Consider the following 25,664-nt stretch of genomic DNA (forward strand, 5'->3'; position numbering starts at 1 on the left):
GGTTGTGATGCACACTGTAGGTCCTGCAAAACCAAAAATATTTATTTGGGGGCCCTTTTCAGAAAATAAGTTTGCAGACCCCTTCCTTAAATAATCATAACTATAGATAAACTAGACAAAAGTGTGTTTGGGTATTGGTGTAACCTGTAAGAGCTAGTACCAATAAAATGGTATGGAAATATTAAACCAAAAATTAGGGTGAGAGCAAGAATAATTAGCAAATTAGACTATTTCTATATGCACACCTGCGTTCTCAACTTCCTGTTTTATTTAACCCATAGCTATTGTCCTAATTTTTAGGGGTGTTAAAATAGTAAAAAGTTTGTTGAGATAAGCAGTAGATGCATTACGAGTTTAATTACTGTTTTGTTCCCCAACCGAACCAAAGTTAAATAATTTTGCTATTTAAAGTGTGCTAGGGGCCCAGCAGGGATAAATCCAGTGGCTTAAGGTTGGATGTGTCAACACAGGTTTGCTGAGACTTCAGCCAGTTGATGGTCTTGATCTAAGAGCCAATCACATCTTAATATCTTATACTCCACTAACTTCCTATTTTTAGCAAAATCCTTCCACATGGAATCCTAACTTTGACCTTTGGCCAGGATTCACACAAGTTCAAAAGGAGACATGCATGATAGCAGGGAATACAGTACAAGACGTAACATGGCTTAGGGCAAAGAATGCGGATACTGGAGTCAGATAATCAATGATTCGAATCCTGATTCCTGTTCTTCCTCCCTCTGAGAACTTGAGCAGGTAGATTGGAGGCTCAGTTCCATCACCCATAAGCAGGAGGATTATATTCAATGTACGTACATCATCTGTTACAGATTCTGAACAAATGATATCAAGAGTAAAGAGATACAAAACTCTTTATGATGTCTATAGAAAAACATGTGCTGATGGGCCTGGTGATGCAGGGCCACCTGGCAGTCTTCCAGAGAGGCAGAAACACAAAATTGCTGGGGTTTACACTGGGATTTTTCACTTGGACGTTGGACCCCTGTGGAAGTTGATTGGTTTAAATATTCTTAGTACAACATGATAAGTTGTAGTTGTTTGAGTCTTACCCCATGAAAGAATTACTTGTCCCAAATATGTTTTCTAGGGAACATGTTAAGTATAAATGCTTAAACAAAGAAAATTGTTCTTATAATGAAATGTAGAGGGATTCTGAAAGGGAATTATTTTTGAGCGGGAGAACCCTTTGGGAGTGCTTTGAAATACCTACTAGGGCTGTATATAATGCTGATCTATTTTCCATAGATTTCAGGATTTCTGATGAAAGCAGGGTACCCTCTTTACAGAAAATGTACATTCACACACACACACACACACACACACACACACACACACAAATATCTGTATACAATTTCAAGGGGTTGGGGATGCAACCCCTAAGTTAAAGAATTTCTGTTCTTGATAAGAGACTGAGGATTTAAATTGGTCCCTTAAGTCACATATATAATCAGAAAATTCCCCTCCCTGATGTTGATCGTAAAACTATACACAGCCTAAGTTCACAGAGGCATATTTTATGCAGTATGTGCAGGCTTTGTGGTTTCCGCTTTAAGTTCATACTAGTAGCTATAAATAATCTTAGTCTGTGAATAAATTCTTACACAGAACAGAAGAGAGGTACAAGAAAAAGACAAAGATAGGTCAGGAAATCCTACCGTTGACAACAAATAAATTCAAATGCTCACGTTTTTAAGACAACCTTGGGTGACAGATGCTTCCAATATGCTCAGGAATGGAAAGGCATAGGTAGAACAGGAAAGTTGAGTCCCCAAGATTCCACAGGAGCCTTCCGAGAAAAAGGAGATTCTGTTTACATTTATCTGACTCTGTTCTTTTCCGAGCCAACCTACTGAGTTCAGAAAGCCACTTGATCTGAGTGTGCCTCGGTTCTGTCAACAGTTACATGGATCTGTGTAAGTCTCTCCCCCTTTCCTAACAGAGGGTTCCTTTGCGAGGCACCGGGTGAAGCGTTGAGTGGTCGTTATCACCCCAGAGAGTCTTGTACAGTCTGATAATCACAGCTCTCAACCCATCCCTTCCCCCTCACCACCTGTGCTCCTCATGGATTCCCAGATGGTAGCCCAGTCTGAACTGAGCATGACCCTGGGGTGCCCACCAGTTGGAGGCCATTGATCATGTGTGGTTGCCCTCTAGACGGGACTTTGCTCCCCAACACTGTGGAATTCTGGGCTGGTCCTTTCACCCCTCCAGACTCCGGTTTCCTAACTATAAGATGAGAGGGCTGCCTTCTGTTACTAAGAGGATAATGAACTTTAATCATAAAGGAAAGATTGCTGCTAGCAATGCAGTAATAGTGTGAATTAGCTTATTTTAAAACAATGAAACAGTAATGGGAGCAGAGAAGGGAAGACATAGAGATTTCTCCCATTTTTCTCACCACTAATCAGACTCTGAATAGGGCAGAATCCATGTCTAGAGTCCACATCTAAAGGGGAAAGGAGAAAACGTGCAGCTCATCCTAAGACACAAACATGTGTAAAGGAAAGCAAATCTGTTTATTCAAATCCCACCATTGCTTCAAGGTTCAGCGCCAGTCCTACTTCCTAGGCAAAGCCTTCTCCAATTAAACTATACTTTTCACCCTTTTCTCTGACCATCACGCAGCCCTGCAGTTTGTCTTTATTTTTAACACCTATTTTTTCCTGCTGTTTCCTGTTTCATCTGTACAGAGCCTGACTCCCTAATAAAACCAGTGGCTTTTTTCCTTATCATCCTCTTCTTCATTGGAATATTCTATAGCCTTTTGCAACACAGATCATTAAAAAATCTGCAGAACTAAGTTAAATTGAAAGGGAGAAAAGAATAGGACACGTGGCTAGAATTTTTGTCAGTAATGGGAGGAGGGGCAGGTTCCACTGATCTGGCTGTATCCTTTCTGCCTGTACCTCAGTGACTCCCAGAAAAGACCAGTTTTTTTCCTCAAATCCTTCAGTGAGGGACTTCCCTGATGGTCCAGTGGTTGAGACTCTGCTCTTCCACTGCCGAGGGCCTGGGTTAGATCCCTGGTCGGGGAACTAGGATCCCACAAGCCACATGGCCATAAAAACAAAACAATACAGAACAAAACAAAACAAACAAAAAAAGCCTTTCAGTGATACCACAGATATTCGTTGAAACCTTCTTATGTACCTTCATTATGCTCGTCATGAAGATGTGTGATGGCCAATCAATTCATTCCCTATAGCATAGCAGTATATAAGTGCCATTTTCCCCCCAGACACCTCAAAATGCTTTAGTCACAAAGTTCAGTTCTTTCCACACCATTTGGGCAGAAGAGTCAAAACTAACGGAAAGTCCTCTCTATGACTTTCAAGTGGTCAGAACCCAAGACAAGGTGCCTGCACCTTGGTGGTTTACAAAAGAGAAGGGAAGATCAGAACCAAACCCGGTCCTGCCTCCAGACAGGAAACAGCCCTTCCTTCCAGCCCCAGGCTCTTCAGACACCTGGTCCTGCCTGAGGGGCCCCGGGGGCGGGTGGGGGGGGGGGTTGAGAGGAGAGACGGCTGCCCTGCTCCCCAGGCAACAGGAACAGGGAGAGGAAGACACAGGCCAGCCCAGTTCAATCTTATTCACTCAGAAGGGGAAGCTGCCCTTGGGGAAATGAAAAGGTCACTTCCAATACCATTTACTGTGAGAACATGCCAACCCAAATCCTGGCCCTGGAGAGTCAACCCCTACGCAGCAAAGGTCAACGTGGCAATGCGGAGGCAAAAATAAAGTTCTTCATTATTTTCTTAAAAGTACAAACATGAAGGTTTACGTTTGACATATAAAATAAGAGGAAGAAGGGAAATTCACCTGTTTCACTAGTTGGAGGAACTATCCTCAAAATGAAACACCGACTTACGATAAATGCTATCTTTTAGTTAAATAACAAAGCACATTCACATTATGCAGAGTCCTGGGTCATAAAGAGCCCCAGGCAAATCTAGCCTGAGACTCGTACTCCAACACATCCCGGAACGCAGCTGCCCCCAGCCTGACTGTCCACCCAGGGCCAATTTAACTGAGATACTGAGGCTGAGAAACTCTCATTACATGACCACAAAACTCTCCTGGAAATTTCCAGCAAAGCCATTTTCCTAACAAGACACTTTGTTCCCTCGTGACAGGTAATTCTATATCTGTAGAGGACCAATAGAGTCACTCTTGTTCACTACACCCTCACCCCTCCAAAAGGATCTGACGTTGAACTTCCAGCAGTTTATTTCCGAGCGTGGTTCTTCCTGTTTCACAACCATCTTCAATAAGATACACAATCAGTGCCTGAAGACACTGAATCCTACAGGAAGGCTAGTGACTCTGGACAACAAAAACCAACATGTACTACCTAGAGCAGATGGTAAGCAGTATTAATGATTCTCTGATGAAAGTTGATGAAAATATAAATGGAGAAACTATCCAAAATGAGAGTCGTGTGTTCAAAACTAACATGGACCCGTGTTTCCATAAGAGGTGTTCAGCAGTAGCAGGAACTATACACAGGAGGGAAATAAGAAACACACACCTCATTTCTGTAGCTCTACATAACATTGCATGGAGTGCCAAGGCTAGTTTGCTGAGATACGCGGCTATGGAAGGAGACACAGACGATGCTGCTTACATCTGGTGAGATGCCTGCCTTTTCCTCACAGGCTTGCTTGGAGGTAGATCAGACATCGGGGTGGGACGGAGGATTTCAGGGAGCGATTGGCTCAGCTCTCCCTCACCTTGCCTCTCCCCGTTCTCTCGCCAGGGGCTCAGGCTGGCGGGATCCTGCCTCAAAGGCCACCCTTACCCTGAAGAGAGCGTGTCCACGTGTGGGTGGAGGCAGAGAGTGCTTCAAGAACAGCAGCGACCTGGCTCTGCAGGTCCACCCGCCGCCTGGTCGCCCCGCCCCATGTGGACCCAGCTGGGGCAGCCCTGGGTGCTGTTTTGCTGGACGTAGTGCCAGACTCTGTGCAGAATCAGGAGAAAAAGGGCCGTCTCCAGCCCTGTAGTCACTGTGCGTCCTTCTACGTTAAGTCACAGGATCTCTTCTGTAAAACGGAATGAATTCTCCTCATCCCAGAGTTCAGTGGAGTGCTGCTTTCAGACACAGATCGACCTCGACCACTTCATTCTGAAAAGAAAATGCAAAGTCACCATTTTTTAAAAAGCATGGTTATTCTAAACATTGATGTTTTTATTTTATTTCATTGGGTTTGATTATAAACTCTAATGTAAAAGTGGAATATCTGTAAATTCCTAACAGAGGAGGTTTACTCTTCAGGCAACACACACACACACGCATGCACGTGCACACGTGCACACACATGCAGAGGCACACATGCAGAGGCGCACACATGCGCACACACGCACACAGAGGCACGCGTGCGCAAACACACACGCACGCATGCACGCAAAGGCACACAGCTCTGAACTCCTTTCAAAAGGCAAATGACATTGTTTGCTTATTTGCTTCGGTATAATTCATGATAAATAACATTTTGACGAGGCCCTTCGGATGCAGAGGACATTTTAACAGTCTTTTTGCATAATCTAACCATAAAAATACCTCTAAATTTTCATTTTTAATACAGCGCAATATTCAATGAGACATTCTGATGAGGGAAATGGCGCACAGCTGGCCTGACTAAAGCAGAGGAACCCAGGCAACGACTCGGGACAGGACACAGGGGACCCACGTGCGCCACAGCAGGGTTCTGGCCGTTGATGTTGGGGATTTCTTTGCCATCAGGAGCTGTCCTGTGCATTGTAAGAGGTTTAGAAAAATCCTTCTGGCCTCTTCCCACTAGATGCTAGTTTCCCACCAACACCCCCAATTGTGACAACTAAAACGTCTCTGGACTTTGCCAAATACCTCGGAGCGGGCAAAACTGTCCTGGCTGAGAAGCAGGGCTCTTTGGCTAAACTCTGTGTTTCCTGGGGAATCTACCCACAACCTAAATGTGTTCCCTTGACATCCCAGGCAGTCCTTTCAAGGGCAGAATGCATACACTGGCCTCTCTGCCAGCAGCCAGCCCATCCATTTACCCCAAATCTGTGCAAACGAGATTCACTCTTCTCATTGCCTAGAGCTTTTTCCTCTTCTCTCTCACATTAATCAGTTTTTGCTTTTGTTCCTTACTCAGTCTACTGGTTAACTCCTTCACATGTCAGAAAACACGACAAAATAACTTACCCCACGTCCAAAATCACTCATGCAGCTGTTTTACATTGTAAAACAGATTTCCCCTCCTTGTCTCTGGACCCCTCCCTCCACTCGGTGAAGAAGCTCAAAGGTAGAAGGGAGGTGGGCGCAGTGATCCAATAAAAAAAGTCCCTTAACCTTGAGGACATTGTGCCAAGTAAAATAAGTCAGACAGAGAAAGACAGATACTGCAGGATCTCACTTACATGTGGAATCTAAAAAAACAAATTCACAGAAAAAGAGATCAGATTGGTGGTTGCCAGGGGTGGGGTGTGGAGGGGGAACTGGATGAAGGTGGTCAAAAGGCACAAACTTCCTATTATTACAACATAAATCAGTCCTGGGGATGCAGTGTACAGCATGGTGACTATCACTAACACTGCTGCACGGTACCTTTGAAAGCTGCTAAGAGAGCAGATCCCCAAAGTTCTCGTAATGAGGGAAAAGAAACTTTTGTAACTATACGAGGTGATGATGATGGCTGTTAACTACACTTACCACAGCAGTCATTTCCTAATATGTGTGTCAAGTCATTATGCTGTACCCCTTAAACTAACACAGTGCTATTGGTTAATTATCTCTCAATAAAGTTGTAAGAAAATATAAATTTAAAAATTCACTTATGGGCTTCCCTGGTGGCGCAGTGGTTGAGAGTCCGCCTGCCGATGCAGGGGACACGGGTTCGTGCCCCGGTCCGGGAAGATCCCACATGCCGCGGAGCGGCTGGGCCCGTGAGCCATGGCCGCTGCGCCTGCGCGTCCGGAGCCTGTGCTCCACAACGGGAGAGGCCCCAACAGTGAGAGGCCCGCGTACCACAAAAAAAAACAAAAAAAATTCACTTATGACTATAATATTAAGGGAAGTTTTTATTTGTAGAAGGCATCAATATGCCTGCAGTTAGGCCAAAGAGTTGTCATATGTCCAAATTAGAGAATGAGAAATACACACAAAATCCCTTAGGAATCCAAATTACAAGCTAATTTAAGGTTCTGACTCTTTAGCACACACATAGGAACCCCAGAGGAACTGCAGCCCGGCTCCAGGGAATCCTTGGAATTCCTGAAATTGTAAAATTCTGTCTAGGGGGAAGAGTGTGTGCATTTTTTCCTGGGAGAAGGTACATGGCTGTCTCCAAATTCTCTAAGGGGCATATGAGCCAAAGAATTTTAAGAATCTTTGCTCTTTGTAGAACAGAATTGTGGTTGCCAAGGGGGATGGGGGTGGTGGAGGCATAGACAGGAAGTACGGGATTAGCAGATGCAAACTATTACATATAAGATGGATAAACAAAGTCCTACTGTATAACACAGGGAACTGTCTTCAATATCTTGAGATAAACCATAACGGAAAAGAATATGAAAAAGAAGGTATATATATGTATAACTGAATCACTTTGCTGTACAGCAGAAATTAACACAACATTGTAAATCGACTACAGTAAAATAAATTTTTTTAAAAAGGAGGAAAACGTTAAAAAACCAAACAAAACAGGGCTTCCCTGGTGGCGCAGTGGTTGAGAATCTGCCTGCTAATGCAGGGGACACGGGTTCGAGCCCTCGTCTGGGAGGATCCCACATGCCGCAGAGCAACTAGGCCCATGAGCCACAACTACTGAGCCTGCGCGTCTGGAGCCTGTGCTCCACAACAAGAGAGGCCGCGATAGTGAGAGGCCTGTGCACCGCAATGAAGAGTGGCCGCTGCTTGCCACAACTAGAGAAAGCCCTTGCTCAGAAACGAAGACCCAACACAGCAAAAATTAATTAATTAATTAATAAACTCCTACCCCAACATCTTCTTTAAAAAAAAAAAAAAAAAAACTTTTCTCTTTGAAGAATCAGAACATCATCTTTGTGGGACGGTGCCTGCCCAGCTCCTGACAGGAGCGGGGGGATACCTCGCCAAGCCCACCGTGCCTACGAACACAGGGAGCTGGCGTCGGTACCCCCGGGCCTCACTGGTCCCTCCCAGAGGCCTCACACCCCTCTCTTCCCTCCCTCTGGACTTGGTTCTGAGCTGCCCCTCCCTCTGCCTCCCTGCCTTCTCTGCATCTCTCTTCTTCCTTCCTCGCTTCCCAAATGGTCACTGTCTACCCTTCTATTTGAGAAGGGACTGATACTCATACTCTTGAAAATATCAAACACTGCTCATGCTCTGCAAGGTGGGTTGGGGGGGGGCGTCACAGAAATCCCCATCCCCAGGAAAAATGCCTGAGAGAAAGAGTACCGTCTCCTGAGGAGCAGAAACAGTGTCGCTCAGGCCTGCATCCCCGATGCAGAGTCTGAGGTTCAGTTCCAGGTCTTCTGTCAGACCTCATAAGCCACCTGCCCTCATAACGTGGACCTGCCGGCCTCATAATCCTCCTCAACCTTGCCTCACCCTCCTCCCACCCCATGGTCTTCATTTAGAAAGTGCTGGGGACCACAGCTTCAAAGAGGAGGCTCAGGAAGTCAAGGTCAGTCACCACACAGCAGGCAGGGTGGGCCTCCCCTCTCTCTGCCGTGCACAGGAGTGGGCTGAAAGGTCCTTCCTTCCTTCCTTCCTTCTCTCCCTCTCCCTCACCCCCTTCTTTCTTTCTAAAATTCCTGTACAGGGGGCAGAACCTCTTCACTCCACACAGTATGTTATCTGCCTGGCCCAGAGACACACTTCATTTATTTAGATGCTCAGTGAAGAAACTATTCATTTATGTGACTTTCCCAGTGAGCTAAAAGTTGGCCCTCTGAAAGTCATTCCTTTTATTCATTTGGGAAAAAGAGAGCTTTAAGAACTGCTTTATAAAACTCTCTGCCTTCCCAGGCCGAGATCAGTCCACTTCCACTTTCCGTTCCCAAGAATCAAGCGTCATCACAATAAACGCCTCTTCTCACAGCGTGTGGTAACGCGTGCGCTTTATAATCTGTTGCACTCTCCTGACCCTCGGCTGCTGGCCCCGTGCCTGCCACTCACCACACCTCCTTCTCGTTCACCTTTTTCATTCTTTCAACTAGTATTTACCACTGCTGATGTGCAGTGTTTCTGATGGGTTGTAGCTGAAAAACCATCCAAGACTGCTGGCATTAAACAAGAGCTAAAACCTCTCCAAGTGAGGAATCAGAAGTGGGAAATGAGAAGAAGAATGGGAAGTAAGGTCAAAGCTCAGTGCAGACACACGTCAGGGAAGGAGGTCTCGAAGGCTGGCCGTCATCTCACCTTTCCACCTTCCTTTCTGGCAGGTTTTGTACAACGTTCTCAGATTCTGACAAGTCGGGTATCTTCTACGCTTGTTAAAAAACATATCCATTTCCCCATCCTTTTCTTAGTTTTAAAAGTAGATGAGTAAATGTATTACAATCTTCTATGGAAAGAGACGAACTTGTCTTTTTATGTCCCTCTATTAATATCTTAATGCAGCAACCCCCAACTTTTTGGCACTAGGGACCGGTTTCACAGAAGACGACTTTTCCACAGACTGGGGGTGGAAAAGTCGGGGGGTGTTTCAGGCGGTAATGCGAGCGATGGGGAGCGAGGGGGAGAGCTGGGGGTGGCAGATGAAGCTTCACTCGCTCGCCCGTCGCTCACCTCCTACTACGCGGCCCGCCTCCTAACAGGCCACAGACTGGTACCGGTCCACAGCCTGGGGGGTTGGGGACCCCGTCTTAATGGACTCAGTGGCCTTCAATAGAAAAAGAGATAGATTCCCCATACCGAGGTCATCTTTCAACAATTTAACTATATCGTTTACTTCAAACTCTTCAGCACTTGCTTCTCTGTGAGACCACAGTGTTTCCATGAAAGTTTCTAATGATATTCTGATGTGGGATATGGGGCTTAGAAGGTGGGTAACCACAGCAAGGAAACACATAGCAACCCTCATGTTTATAGTTTAGTTGTTTCCGTAACATTTTTTCCAGTTGCTCTGTCTGCTCACGGAGGGCAGGGACTGGGTGACCTCCACGGAGCGTGGAACATCACCTGCTCAGAAAGCAAATCGAGCCATCTGCCCTGTCTGGTTCACTTGTTTATCATCACAGCTCTGCCTTCTGATGTGCTCGACTTACCAGAGAACCAGAGGGACGCTGGGTCAAGCCCCAGAGTCTCACAACCAGACACGTTCTGATCATGGAAATCCTGCTGCAAAACGCCCAGCACCAACTCTTCACTCATCACATACTTCATAAAGTTGTGGTCTTCTGACGGAAACCCAAAGTGCAGGTGGTAGGTTATTGTGGCGTTTTCACCACTGAAAGGCAAACCAAACAGAGACAGTTAAAAATATCAACAGAGGGCTTCCCTGGTGGTGCAGTGGTTGGGAGTCCGCCTGCCGATGCAGGGGACACGGGTTCGTGCCCCGGTCCGGGAAGATCTCACATGCTGCGGAGCGGCCGGGCCCATGAGCCATGGCCGCTGAGCCTGCGCGTCTGGAGCCTGTGCTCCGCAACGGGAGAGGCCACAACAGTGAGAGGCCCGCGTACGGCTAAAAAAAAAAAAAAAAAAAATCAACAGAATCACACTGCAACTCATGAAACTGATTTTAGGAAAAACATCCTTTTAGTTCTGCATTCCCTCCCAGGACTAAAGGGCAAAGAGTGTACTGCCCTAGAAGCCCCTTCATCAATGCATCCATCACACAAAGTTGAGGTGGTCCTAACCTCCTCCTTCCACCTAGAACCCATCCCCTTGGAGTCCGCCAGGAGAGGCCATGCAGGGGAGATACTGACTCGGCTATTGTCAACGAGGCTCCAAGAGCTGCCCAACACCAGGCTTTACCCCTGAGGCAGGCCAGGGAACCCCTTTTTTTCCCTGTTCTCACACCACAGCCTCTCCCTGCCCCAACAAGTGTGTGTCAGAGCTACTCAGTTTAACTAGTTCATTACTTAACCTATAAAATGTTCAAGGTAGGGCCCAAAGCTCCCTGCCATCGGCTGGATGCAGACTCCTAATCTCTCACAGATGACCCTGGGTACCAGCAGCAGATCATACCTCCCTGGTTTGTCCCCAAAGTGAGAAACATTTTCTGTCCCATTTCCACTTCCTAAGGTTTTGCAACTCTCAGTAAGGGGACCTAAGGAAAGGGAGTTTTCATCTTCTTAGAACATACTTTCCCATTTCTAAAATAAAAATAATCATGAGGCTATCCTCAGCTAATCAACAGTCTATACAGCTTGTTAAATGCTACCTTAACATTTAGATTTCTCAACAGATATCCTTTGGTTCAAGAAGGCCTAGATTTTTTAAAAAGGTCCAGATTAAGAGCCAGCAATAAAATATTTAAGAGTGGCCGCATCTGAGACCCTCACCCAAGGGCAAGTTTGGGTTTTTTTTGTTTTTGTTTTTTAACATCTTTATTGGAGTATAATTGCTTTACAATGGTGTGTTAGTTTCTGCTTTATAACAAAGTGAATCAGTTATACATATACATATATTCCCATATCTCTTCCCTCTTGCATGTCCCTCCCTCCCACCCTCCCTATCCCACCCCTCTAGGTGGTCACAAAGCACAGAGCTGATCTCCTTGTGCTATGCGGCTGTTTCCCACTAGCTATCTATTTTACATAAGGGCAAGTTTTGCAGACAAGCCAGTCCCAGGAGTGAATCAGAACACTGTCCCTGCCAACGACTGGCAAAGAGCTCCCTCTTGTGGCCAGAGGTCACATACACCAATACTCGGACTGATGCGCAGGCTTTGGAGGCAATGCGTTTGTTTCTCAGTTCGACACTGTTGAAACTCTGTCTGGACTTTAAAAAATGAAACAAAAATGTTTCCCAGCAGAATTTCTTTATCCGAAAATCCTAAAACCTCTCGGTTTTTCTTTCAAATAACTTTTAAAAATAGATTCTCTCACATTACTCTTCAGATTTTGTTTTACTCAGTTTTCTGATGGGATTTCTCAGTGTTTACCCCAGCCCATTATGCAATCCCACCTCCTCTAGACCCGTAATATGGGCTGGATTCTTGGTAAGACCCTTTACGCTCTGAATATCCTTCCTCTCTCACCTGTCTTTGAATTGTAAGTTAGGGCAAGCGCACTAAGAGGAAAGTTGGGTCTGATTATGCACTTCTCCCTTTTCTATTGGCGTTTTAATACCAGTAATTTATGAATAAAATAGGCTAGGTCAAAAGTGTCACCATAAGGTAGCATGCACACTGGCGGTCCATAAAGAAGGACGAATAGTGCTGTTGACAAGGCAACCTGCCACTGTGTTTTCAGACTCCAAATCCCTTTGGTTTTACCCCACTGTGCTCTGGTGCTTCCCCTCCCAGGTTTGGGAAATTTATGGTTTGAGTGGAGGAACCTCAATGTAAAATTGCCTTTGATGGTCATATTCCAGGGCTATCTTGGGCACAGCAGGTAATAAAGCTTTGCCTTGTAAATCTTGTCCTAACAATATAAAAGGATAATCAAATGACTCTTCTACATACATACACACTTTTACCTAAGTGTCTATAGACATATATAAAAACATAAGAGATTAGGAGGAAAGGAAACAATACATATGCGTGCGTATATGTTACACATATATAATACACAAAGTATATATGGTAAATACATGCACAGAAGAAATCACACAGACCAGTGATTGTTGTTCATTTTGTAGAAGGGACTGGAATTCACTGCGGAATTGATTGGCACAGGAACTGTCCAGGGGTAGTGGGGCAGGGGAAGGCGGGATGTGTACTTTGCTGGTAGCATGTATCTTTATTTTTTAATATTATACAAGGAGCATGAACTTGTATATGACTTGTGTTCCTCAAAAGCAAAAGCCAGTACATAATCCAGCACTATCTGAGATCTATTTCTATTTCTACTCTTAGCTTATTCGAGCATCTGCTGGGAAACAGAAATGGTTTGTCTGGGCTTTTGCTCTATTCCCTGTTACTGTGTTGAGTCGTATAATTTATCTGGGTTTCATTTTTTTCCTTCGTAAAATAAGGGCATTGAGCTAGTTGGCCTCCAAAGACCCTCCCGGCACTGACACTATGGTTCTATCTTCCGTTGGTCCCCTCCGTGCTTTCGGATTAGAGAAGTCCTATTTGGTAACTAGCGATGAGTGTCGATTTCCAGAGAGACACCAGCACATAATGCTCCACATTCTTACCTGAAGTCTACGATTTCAACTGAAGTAAAGTAACGGCTCAGAGCTGGTGATGAACTGTACACATCTGTGAGCTAAAACAAACAGAGCCAAATTAACAACCACACACATTACTGCCAGGTCATACTGCATATCTATCACCTGACAAAGCAAAACTACTCCTAAGCAAAGGAGATCCAACTCTAGGGAGGAATTAACTTACCTAGAGGCTCTGGATGAAGAAACAGGAAGGGGTGGGCCCCTCACCAACCAAAATTCAAGTTAGCATTCATTTCAAGGGATCTCATTTGTAAGGATCAAGTGACCAGGCTGGGATTTTCAACATCTCGTATGCTGCGCTGAGACCTGTGGCCTTACTGGTCGGCAGCCTGAGCCCACACAGACCCGAAGCACCATGGGAAGGAGGGAACCCCCGTGGGGCTAGGAAGACTGCAAAACAGGCCGCTCAGGGCCCCGTTTATAACCGAACAAGGGCCTCTTCTCTCCTTTCTCCAGAGCTTCACTCCAAGGAGAAACAGCCACGCTGTTTCTGGATAATGGGATTAAGTGGGGGAACAATGGCAAAGATTCGGAGTTCTTATTTTATCCATGAAGTGCTGCAACCATAAAAAATAATGACATCTGTGTTCCCAACTACCCAGGTTTCATGCCCTCACATTTTACCATATTTAGTTGAGCCCTTTAGGTGAAGAAACCCAGCACAGCTAAAGCTATTCCTACACACTATCTGTTTTTCCTCCCTCCCTCCCCACTACTAACCACTGTCCTGAAGCTGGCATGTATCCTTTCCATGCATGTTTTTATAAACCTAACACTCCCCTGTGTAATCATAACTATACATAAATTTAATGCACATTTTTATTTAAATAAAACATACCATATTCTACATAATCTTCTCTGACTTGCTTTTTTTTCCACTCAAAATCACATGTGAGGTTTACCCATAATGGTACATCTAGATGGAGGTCATTCAATGTGACTCCTAACTCTGCAGAGATTCCATGAAATGATTGCTCCACTTCATCCCTTCCCCTACTGGTGGCCATGGGCTTTGTTTCCGATTTTCTCCTGCTACAAGCTGAGGTGATCCTGCCTGAACCTCTCTGAGCCTCTCTTCTTATACAGGTAAGAGTTTCCCTGGGCCATATACCAAGAGATGGACTTGGGTCCAAGAGTTAGCACATCTCTACCTTAACTAAGTCTTTCTGAATTGCTCTCCATTTCACTCCCCTACCAGCAATGTATAAATGCTCTATTTCCCACAGCCTTGCCAGCATTTAATGTTACCAGATTTTTCCATTTCTGCCAATCTGATGAGCATAACATCGTGTTTTACATCATTTTCATTGGCAATGTCTCGCTTTCTAGTGAGGTTGAGTATCTTTTTGTGTGTTTATTAACTCTGTGGGATTTCTCACCTTTGAATTGCCTATTAGGGCCCTATCTTTCTCTTGGGTTGTCTTATCCAAACTGATTGGTGTTACATTCTGGACACTAGCTGTTGGTTTTGTGTCATAAATATCTTCTCCCAGTCTTTGATTAGTCTTTTCTTCATGCTTCAGAGATGTGAATTCTCACCTATGGTACCCGAGAACTTGTGCCTGAATGTATTTACGTTGCATCTCTTTAAAATTTACTTTGAAGGTTAAACGCCTTGCTCTTAGCAGGCAGGAGGACAGTGCTGGGATCTGGGTACACCCCCCAGCATGGACCCAGCTCTGAGGCTGGAAGCAAGCCCACGGCCAGGCCTCTGAGAGCCCGGCCAGAGACACTCCTGCCGGCCTAAAGCCTCAGCCCTGACGTTGTTCTAGAAATTCCACACCTACGGTTTCCCCCATGCTGAGCCTGGCACGCCCTGCAGCACCTATCACAGCTCAGTGCCTCACAGTTTTATCCGGCAGCAAGCAGCAGAACTACCCCCGAGGAAAACGTGCCCACCTGTCTCCCCCGCATCCCAAGCGGAATCTCATGCAGGCTGCATCCATATTTCGCTCCCACTTAACTCACTGGTGACAATTCATTCTCTCCCAGGTAGAGCAGATGAGATTAGACCACCTCCTCTAATCCTGTCACTGTTGCTGTGATCTGCATAGGAATCTTGACATAAGAGGCATTGCTATCTCTGCTATCTCTCCCTTTCTCACTGATCAAAAAAGAAAAAAAAATTCCAGGCATTCGGGGAGGTTACAGAACATGGCCCAGGCCACTCTGCTAGTAAGGGATTCAATCCTAGATGTTACAGACACTAAGGCCAGCTTCCTCATGTTTTATCACACCACGCAGTGGAGATGGAGCAAGGAGGAAAGTGGATCCTTCTGAATATCAAGGAGGAAAGTAGCATTAAGTGTTAAGAACTTTGGGGGAAAACGACTGGGTCATCTTACAGTTCTTGAGCCCAGAGAAAAGAATATTGCCAACAGGCCGACAGTCATTTAGAAAACCTGGGAGGTTGGAAAGTGGCTCTCCCAGGGCTGCTCAGAAGGAGAGGGAAGAAGATGAGGATGCTACAGACGGGATTATTTTTCAAGAGCTGAAAATAATAGCAATAATAACAACAATAATGCCACTCTCTTCCTTTAAGATTGAGCTTCTTATGTCAGGAGTTATGTTTGTCCTTCCTTCTTTTTTCCCTCCCTCTCATCCTTCCTTTATTAATCCTTAGGGCCCTAATCACTGTGTTTTGCACATAGTAGGTACTCAGAAGAAATGTTAAGTTAAAATTTTATGTTAAGAGATGGAGTGGTATACTAGATCACTTTCAGTATCCACTCTAACGTTCTTTTTGGCGGCATGGTCCCCGGCTATAATTAGGACATATTTAGGAGCTGTTAATCACACTACCCACTTTGGGACCAAAAAAGTGAAAAGAGGGGCTCCTCACCCCTTGCTCTGGTGTCTCTCACACTATGCCTATGAGGCTGGGTACAGACTGAGCTCAGAGCCCGGTGAGCGGATCACCAGAGTCAGGTGCAGTGGCTCATCAAAAACCGCTTCCAATTATTTACAATAGCCAAGACATGGAAGCAACCTAAGAGCCCATCAACAGATGAATGGATAAAGAAGATGTGGTGCATAGAGACAATGGAATACTACTCAGCCCTAAAAAAGAATACGATATTGCCATTTGCAGCAACACGGATGGACTTCGAGGGTATTATGAAATAAGTGAAATAAGGCAGACAGAGAAAGACAAATGCTGTAAGATAACAATTATATGTGGAATGTAAAAAATAAAACAAACTAGTGAATATAACAAAAAGGAAACAGACTCACAGACACAGAGAACAAACTAGTGGTTACCAGTGGGGAGAAGGAAGCGGGGACAGGCAAGATGGGGGTAGGGGATTAAGACGTACAAACTACTATGTATAAAATAAATAAGCTAAAAGGATGTATTGTACACACACAGGGAATATAGCCAATAGTTTATAATAACTATAATTGGAGTGTGACCTTAAAAACTGTGAATCACTATGTTGTACACCTGAAACTTATAATACTGTATATCAACTATACCTCAACCTTTTAAAAAGTGATAGTGTTAAAAAAAAAGAAAGAAAAGAAAACAGCTTCCAGAGGAAGAGGGATGCCTTCCCTGCATCATCAGAGGGGCCAACGCTAATTCGGCAACAAGCACGTGGACTGAGCTACGACACCACAGAGCTAACGGGCTGCCTTAAGCAGAGTATCGGCCCCAACCCTAAGAGAAGGAAACTGGCAGTCAGATATGAGAGGGGCCAGGAAAACTGTGCTTAGAAAAGCAAGACAGTAAAGCAAAAGAGAGGGCACAGTGTTTCAATATCGACTCCCATTTACCTTCCATGTCCAGAAGCTTCTGGAAACTGGCCTAAGTGGAAGAAAGGGGTTCTTGACCTGATAATTAGATAGTAATTAGATAGTAATATCTCTCATTTTTGTTCCTGAACATATTTGATTGGGAAGCCAGGGGCAGGAGTCATTTCAGCTCACTGCACCTTACGTTTATCATCTGCAAGTCAGATAATTCTTTTTAAAAATGTTTTACAGGGCTTCCCTGGTGGCGCAGTGGTTGAGAGTCGGCCTGCCGATGCAGGGGACACGGGTTCGTGCCCTGGTCAGGGAGGATCCCACATGCCTCGGAGCGGCTGGGCCCGTGAGCCATGGCTGCTGAGCCTGCGCGTCCGGAGCCTGTGCTCCGCAACGGGAGAGGTCACAGCAGTGAGAGGCCCACATACCACGAAAAAAAAGAAAAGAAAAAAAAATGTTTTACAAAGTTCTGTATAGGCACCTTATATGCACCTGTGGGTATACAGGGAAAGTGCAGGGATTTCCATTTATCAGAGCAGGAACAAGCTCAAAGAGGCCTGTGAACTTGCCCCAGAGATCTGCCAGTCCCTGTTCCTCAGCCACTACACGGTGATGAGTTAAAAACACCTGTAGAATCTGCTCACACCTGCTTCTGTGCAAAAGAGATATGGCTTTAAAGTGAGTGATTAATATCCAGTTCCCCTTGACGTAGAGTGTCCAGTCTGTAACAGGTGACACATGTGGATGCTGACTCACTTGGTTTCTGCTCGGCCAGTGCAAAACCCCTCAATCAATAAAGCACCCAATGGACTTACTTCCCTAGTGGTCCAGTGGTTAAGACTCCGAGCTTCCACTGCAGGGGGTGTGGGTTCGATCCCCGGTAGGGGAACTGGGATCCTGCATGCCACGCGACGTGGCCAAACTATTAAAAAAAAAAAAAAAAAAGGCAACCAAGAGGAAAGTAGCAATAGGCTATTCACTCAGCAGCTTGCTCTGGAAGCAGGTGGCAGGAAAGGAGGAAAAGGGAACCGCAGATAAGATATAAACAAGAAAACGAAGGAGGAAGAGAAACCTGGAATAATCCTCGCAAGGTAGAAACTCCTGTGATCAAAGGGGCAATCAAACGGAATGCAGCTGGCTGCCCAGAAACTGACTCTGGGGTGACCTAGATGGAATCAGATGGAAGCCAAATAAAGAGGGCTCACTCCATTCAAACTATCAACTGCAGGGAAGAGGGTAACAGACGGCAGGCTAGTCTTGCTTAGGTTTTCTTATCAAAAACTTTTCTGGGTCTGGCCGTGAACCACCCTGTCTTTGACAAGGTGACCAGGGCTGCCCACCAACCCTCGTGGTCTGGCTGCAGAGCCCCCATATTGCACAGAGGCTCATTCTCCTGCATTTCCTGCTCCGTGAATGATGTCACCGTCCACCCACGTGGCCACCCAACCAGGAGACTGGAGCCATGCTCTCCCTCAGACCCACATCCAACCAGCCATGAAGTCCTACTGAGGGAGAAGACCTCTGAAATCTCACTTGAACCTTAATTACTCCCTCTGACATTGCCCTAGTTCAAGGCTCTCTCATTTGTCACCCAACTTACTACAACACCCTCTAACTAAGCGCTCTACTTCCAGTGTTTTTCCATCATCACACAGAACAACTGAAATCAGAAGCTGACCATGTCAGCCTGCAGATTAAAATCTCTCAGGGCCTCGTCAAAGAACACAGAGACCTTCATGAGCTGACCCGTCCCCTCCTGTTCAGCCTCACCTCTGCAAGTCCGCTACACAGTATGCAGGGGCCCTGGCACATCCTCTATTATTCCCTGCTCTCTAATCTGGAACACCCCTACTTCATATTTCAAGATTCTTCCTGAGTGTCACCTCCTCCAGGAGGCCCTGCGTGCCTCCATCCCCACCTCCATGTTTATATAAAACACACTGTACGTATCTCAGTGATGGAACATATCACACTGTTTATAACTATTTAATTGCTTCCTCTACTTGGACCGTGAGCTCCCATTGAGCGCTCAGACTTTGTGACCCTAGCACCGGGCATGTTGTTGAGCACATCGCAGACCCTCAATGAAACTTCAGGTTGAATCAAGTATAAGACCAGAATGAGAAACAGAACACTCTCCTCCAGGATGCATTTAGCTGGAGGCCAGGGCTCCTCCCTCTGGCTTTGCACTACAGAAAATCCATTTCTAAGCATTGGTTTCTGTCACTACCCAGACAAAGAATCCAAGCTTGAAGCTACCTACCGGCTAGCTCCAAGCCAACTGTTCCAGGAGAATTCATACTCTAAGGCTAAGAACTCAGTAACAATGCATAAGGTATCTTACCCTTTTCGTGAGCAGGTCAGGCAATTTCTCTTCAGTAACACACTCCTCTGGAATCTTTAGCGTGACCAAGAATGTTTTATTAGACGACAATTCAAGTATTTCATTTTCATCCTCATCGACATAGGTTACTAAATAGAATGAGGGGGGTATAAAAAGTAAAAGTAAACACATGCATAAAATAATAAACTTATTTACTCCATTGGCTGCTATACTTAAAAAACAAACAACGAATATTCATCAGGGATAAAGCCTGGACACAGTAAGCAAGAATAAGCAGAAATGTTTTCTCTTCTCAGTAAGGCTGAATAAAGACAAGGGCTCACCTCTATCATGATACAAATTTTGTTGTTTTATTTGACGCCACGGGGGGGGGCTCAGATTCCACTGAACACAGACTGGGAGAAGGGCGGTGGGAGGAAGCGGGAAGAATGTGAACTCCTTTGTTAAACTGACCCTGTAGCTTAGCTACATGCACAGGTGTCAAGGCAGACCCTGGAGACGTTCTGGAGGGGCCAAAAAACAATGGGGGACGGGGGACAAGGAGTAGAGCAAGGAACTTTGCTGAATCCTCTTCGGTTCTGTACACATGCTGAGGAAGTGACCATCCTCGAGCAGAACAGCTCGAGAACAGGGATTAGAATCTGAGAGCGTGAGCATGAAGTCATCGCTCTCCAGGATGTCCCACGGCGGGGATGTTGACACACTCTGTTTGCACTCAGAGCCCCAGGGCTCACAGGACTTACATTCCTGAGACAACAGTTGGCTGCTTTGTTCTAAGGACTATGAGTTAATTGATTTCTTAAGCAGTTAGAGCCAAAGGAAAAACACACTAAGTCGGAGACAGGAGTTCAAAGCTGGCATGCTGGCACTAATTATGCTCCCCTGGCTTCCTGCCGGCATCACTCGGGGACAACCTCTCCGGCCCTGAGAAAGGCGTGGGTGACTGGAACCAGGTGTTTGTTGTGAATTTTTTTCTGTAATCCCACACCTCAAACATAACATTATCAGCCTCTTTTACTGGACTCTGAAAAGGCCACAGTGGCATCAATTCCGGGTTTATGATGGAAGAAAGAGTCCTGGTACTTATTCCCTGAGGAAGCCTGAAGTGTGAGGCATGAGAAGCAAGGGAATGTGCAGGAGAATTAACAGAGCGGGCCGGAGGCTGCCAGCCTTCGCAAGTCCAGCGCAATGTTGGCCCCTGGCTGGAATCTGGAGTGTTCCCACGTTTCCTGGTAAACAGTGGCTGGCTGTGCCTCAACTGTTTGCAGAAACAGTGTTGCTTGTGCTGAGCCTCTCCTTTCCTTCTGGGAGTCTGGAGTTTTGGTAGGTACCGGGCAGAGCCTGCCTATGAGACCAACTCCAATCAAAACTGAATCTCTAATGAGCTTCCCTGGTGGACAACATTTCACACGTGTTGTCACAACTCATTGCTGGAGGAATTAAGTGCACTCTGTGTGACTGCACTGGGCAAAGACTCTTGGAAGCTTGCACCTGGTTGCCTCCATATTTTCCTTTATATCCTTTAGCTGTAATAAATCAGTCATCTTTATGACTATAGACTGAGTCCTATGAGTCTTACCAGCAAATCACTGAATCTGGGGGTGATCTTGGGGACCCCAACACAGGGAATTAACCCTGCATCCTTATTTGTTGTAAGTCATCATGTTATTTTTGTCTGAGAATAAAAGTTATGCCCTCAAAGCAGAAAACTTGCAAAGTATAGGAAATTGCAGCAAAGCAAGAAAAAAATTACTAATAATTCTTTAATCAAAAGGTTCCCCCCCATATTTTATATTATATATTTGAGGTCTTAATGAGAAGGTAATTTGTATACTGCTTTTTGTTGTTTGTTGTCATCATTTCCTCTCTGTCTTGATTCTTTTGTTGCTGTTTACATATCAAAAGCCATTCCCCACGTGTTTAAAATTCCTTGCAAAGATTATTTAATGGCTGCACTAATGTTCTAAAACCATTTAGTGTTTTTATCTTTCCAATTTATAAATGCTGCTGCAATGGGTATCTTTGAGCTCTACACCCACCACATACATTTCCAGAGTAGATATCATTGCCTCAGAAAGGAATAAGGATGCCAGAGAATGGATACAGGAGTCACAGAACTGCTGAACTCAAGGGCACTAAGAAATGCCAGGTTTGCCATTGTATATTCTTGCCTCCTTTGCCACAGACTGATTGACCATAAGCGCATGGGTTTACTCCTGGGCTCTCTATCCTGTTCCGTTGATCTGCATCTCTGTTTTTGTGCCAGTACCATACTGTCTTGATGACTGTAGCTTTGAAGTATAGTCTGAAGTCAGGGAGCCTGATTCCTCCAGCTCTGTTTCTCTTTCCCAAGATTGTTGTAGCTATTCAGGGTCTTTTGTGTTTCCATACAAATTTTAAGATTTTTTTGTTCTAGTTCTGTGAAAAATGTCATTGGTAATTTGATAGGTATTGCAGTGAATCTGTAGATTGCCTTGGGTAGTATGGTCATTTTGAAAATATTGATTCTTCCAATCCAAGAACGCAGTATATCTTTCCATCTGTTTGTGTCTTATTTGGTTTCTTTCATCAGTGTCTTATAGTTTTCATAGTACAGGTCTTTTGCCTCCTTAGGTAGGTTATTCCTAGGTATTTTATTCTTTTTGATGCGATGGTAAATGAGATTGTTTTCTTAATTTCTCTTTCTGATCTTTCATTGTTAGTGTATAGGAAAGCAGGAGATTTCTGTGTATTAATTTTGTATCCTGCAACTTTACCAAATTCATTGATGAGCTCCAGTAGTTTTCTGGTAGTGTCTTTAAGATTTTCTATGTACAGTATCATGTCATCTGCAAACAGTGACAGTTTTACTTCTTTTCCAATTTGGATCCCTTTTATTAAGAAATGCCAAGTTCAGGACTTCCCTGGTAGTCCAGTGGTTAAGGCTCTGCACTCCCAATGCAGGGGGCCCGGGTTCGATCCCTCGTCAGGGAACTAGGTCCCACATGCATGCTGCAACTAAGGAGCTTGCCTGCCGCAACTAAAGAGCCTGCATGCCACAGCTAAGGAGCCAGCACAACCTAAATAAATAAATAAATAAATGATAATTTAAAAAAAAAAAAAGGAAGAAAGAAATGCCAAGTTCGAAAAGAGGTCTCCAATAATAGCTCTAATGACATATACTTAACTTGTATTATCTGAATGAATCTGTACCCGACCTGGCTAAATAGTCGTGCTTGTTAAAATAACAACAACAGCAAAAAAAAATAGGCTTACCCAGTCAGCAGAATTTTCATGTTTTTAATGGGATTTAACCTAGTCAGTATTTCCATGTAGAGAAAACGTCTTTAAAAAATTGTAGTACATACATAGAGAACACTGGAGGCACACAGCTCTTAGGCAGGAATATAAGAAATGAGGCTGGAGAGGTAGGCCTTCAATGCCAGATGTCTTCAAGAGATAATGGAGGTTGTTAAATGCCTCCCAGGAAGGAGATGAGGGTAAATCTGCTGGTGACAGATGGGATGAAATGGAACTGGGGGAGACTGGAGGCAGAGAGGCCACTGGACAAGAATGGGAGAGACAGATTTCGACTGACAGCAGTGGGAAGAGGAAGGAAGGAAGGGAGGGAGAAGAAAGACCAGGATGGTGGAAACAGAGCTGGCTGTAAAGGCAGCCAGACTTAGTTTGAATTCCAGCTCAGTTAGTCATTAGCCATGTTACTTGAGCAAGTCACTTAAATCTCTGAAGCAGTTTCCTCAACAGAAATGCCTACACTGTAGGTGACGGTAAAGATAAGAACCACCATATATAAAGTATACAGCACAGAGCCTTGCCGTAGGCAGGTAGTCAATGTTGAAAGTTTCTATCAAGACACTACCAAGGAATGATTGATAAGACCTGGTCATTATCTAGCTATAGGAAAGAAGAAGAAATCAAAAATGTTCCAAAGTATCAAGCCTAGGTAACAGGAAGAATAACAGCTACCGTATTAAGCATTACGCACATGTATGCACTTGGATTTACCTCATGTAATCCTCAAATCAACCCTATTAATTAAATATTAATGTTTTTATTTTAAAATGAAGACATTGAGGCTTAGAAAAAACTGCATAATTTGCTTAGGTCAGTCAATCGAGCTAGTAAGTAGGAGGGTCAAGGTACATTTATAGACACAGATCCAGAAATCATTTATATTTTACAAATGTGGAAACTGAGGCAAGGAGCATTGAAGAATTTGCCTAAAGTTACACAATTGGATGATACAAACCTGGCCTCATGACTCACCATGAAACTATAAAAGATGAGCTCAGTGGAGAAGGGGATACACATGACTAGTAGTTTCACATGGATAATGATAAAGATGATGACAGTTATTTCCAGGTAGAGAACTACAGCAAAGTGCATGACTACAACTCAGGAAACGTGTTCCAGGGGGCACCTCCGAGAGGGGATGGCTACTGCCTTGGGACTAAATGAGCTTCTCAAGGGAAAGAATGAAGAATGAGAAGAGTGAGAAGGCTGAAGACATGCCTCCTGCAATCACAACATGGGGCCAAAGGCAGAAATAAAGTCCTGAAGTCCAGAGTTCTGAAGGCCTGGAAGAGTACAATACAGGGGACAGAGCTGAAGGCTGCAGACAGGGCAGGGGAAGGGAGAAAGGCCATTGGGTTTTATGATCAGACACTTGCTATTGACCTTTGGAAGAACAATTTGGGACCAATGGATACAGTGGTTTAGGAGTGAGCAGGAGATAAGATCACAGACCTCTCTAGAAGTTTGCCAGTGAAAAAAGAGGGAGAGACAAATATATAAATGAAGTAGCAAGATGCTGATGGAAGACTGCTCTGAAGGAGAGACTATGTGAGCACGTTTGAAGAGGCCCGAGAGGATGCTTAGAAAGAAAGGGCGCTATCTGAAGGTCCACGGGTCAGAAGAAGCTGGAGAGGATTCTACGGAGAACACAGGTGAAGAGGTCAGTCTTGGGAAGACAGGAGAACATATGAGATGTGAGGGAAAGAGAAGCAGGTGAAAATGCAAAGAAATTTCAAGATACCGGGCTTGCTGTCTGCCTAGGATTTTCCCATGAGTCACCCTATACCAGGGAGCAACCTGTGCAACTTGCTTGTCTGCCAGGACCATGTGATGTCATAAGATGTGATGCTTATTCCCAACTCAAGGCAAAACAAACCCATCCAATACAGCATCACGTAGGAAGTCCCTGCCTGTATCTCAGTACCAGAGCCTCCCCTACTCATAGAAAAGCCCGTATGGTAAGAGAGCTGGGGGACATCACATAAGGGTTCCTAGACTGTTAAAACTGGTCACCTTTAACTCATATTTCTAAGCATCCACCTACTTTGATAGTCACAGTTTGGTTTCTGTAACATTTAAAATATTTTGCCCAAACCAAGGAAAGGTTTCACCAGTTAAGGCATTCCTAGGGTCTCTCCCCTCACTGTTTGGACAAATTAGTAAAGAAAGCAGAATCCTTGAGGATGTTTATCTGATTCTCCAAATTATCCAGACAGGAAATGACTTTGAGAGAGAGGAAAACTTTTTTTTTCCTTTACCCTTCACACCAAGGAATTTATAATTCCTTAGGGAGAAAGAGAAAATCCATTAATACTTTTTTCCTAAAGATCTGGGACAAAACCAGGCCTCTAGATTTAACGGGAAGGATTCCCTGAGCTCTGCCCGCGTCCCTCCGCCAACCCCAAATTGTCCATTTTGAGAAGGTTTCATTGTCTCTTGTGAGCCTGGTGGAGTGCTAGCCTCTCCTCCACACTGTGGACACAGCCCAGGCTCAACGCCTTAAGCCGAGCCGTGATCCTGAATTTGCCATCACTTCAGTGGCGGACCATGGGCGGAGTCGGGGGAGAGCCCACTCCAGGTGCAGGCAAGAAGGGGTGCACAGTCTGTAGAGAATTAATAATAATAAACCTGACCACAGGTTGGTCTGCTTGTATTATCACCACATCATGGCCATTCCTATCAATGTCAGTGACAAGCTACAGCTCCCCACTGGGCACCTCCTTCTGGGTACCCTATTGGCCCCTCCCCAGATGGGATATCTTTCCGTACTGGGATGTATTTAGTGTACCCTCTGGGTCCACTCCAGCTCCACATTTATTATCACCTCCACCTCTGAGCCTCAGTCTGGAGACTACAGAGCCCCGAGACAGAAGAGTAAGGAGTTGGGAGAAAGGGAAGGAGGAGGGGAATGGCAAATGGAGGTGCTGAGAAACTTCACTTCTTAATGAACCA

General features: G+C 44.9%; 1 protein-coding gene across 2 annotated transcripts in view; it reads right to left on the reverse strand.

Annotated features, from left to right (window-relative positions):
* Positions 1-106: 106 nt before the first annotated feature.
* The window catches only part of C5H3orf52 (chromosome 5 C3orf52 homolog), a 34,870-nt gene continuing 9,312 nt past the window's right edge, over positions 107-25,664 (reverse strand). The window contains exons 3-7 of one of the 2 annotated variants that reach the window (XR_004484473.2): positions 19,419-19,546; positions 13,292-13,362; positions 10,252-10,433; positions 4,820-5,143; positions 107-1,807 (exon numbers count right to left, since the gene is read on the reverse strand). Coding sequence is in view for 1 of the 2 variants with exons in the window: in XM_033432169.2 (XP_033288060.1) it covers positions 5,139-5,143; positions 10,252-10,433; positions 13,292-13,362; positions 19,419-19,546 (386 nt within the window). In the remaining variant the exon portion in view is untranslated. Of the gene's footprint in view, positions 1,808-1,830; positions 5,144-10,251; positions 10,434-13,291; positions 13,363-19,418; positions 19,547-25,664 lie in introns of those variants that run through there. The other variant, XM_033432169.2, reaches the window with a different exon arrangement.

Source organism: Orcinus orca, chromosome 5 (assembly GCF_937001465.1).
Source record: "Orcinus orca chromosome 5, mOrcOrc1.1, whole genome shotgun sequence".
NCBI classification, from domain to species: domain Eukaryota; kingdom Metazoa; phylum Chordata; class Mammalia; order Artiodactyla; family Delphinidae; genus Orcinus; species Orcinus orca.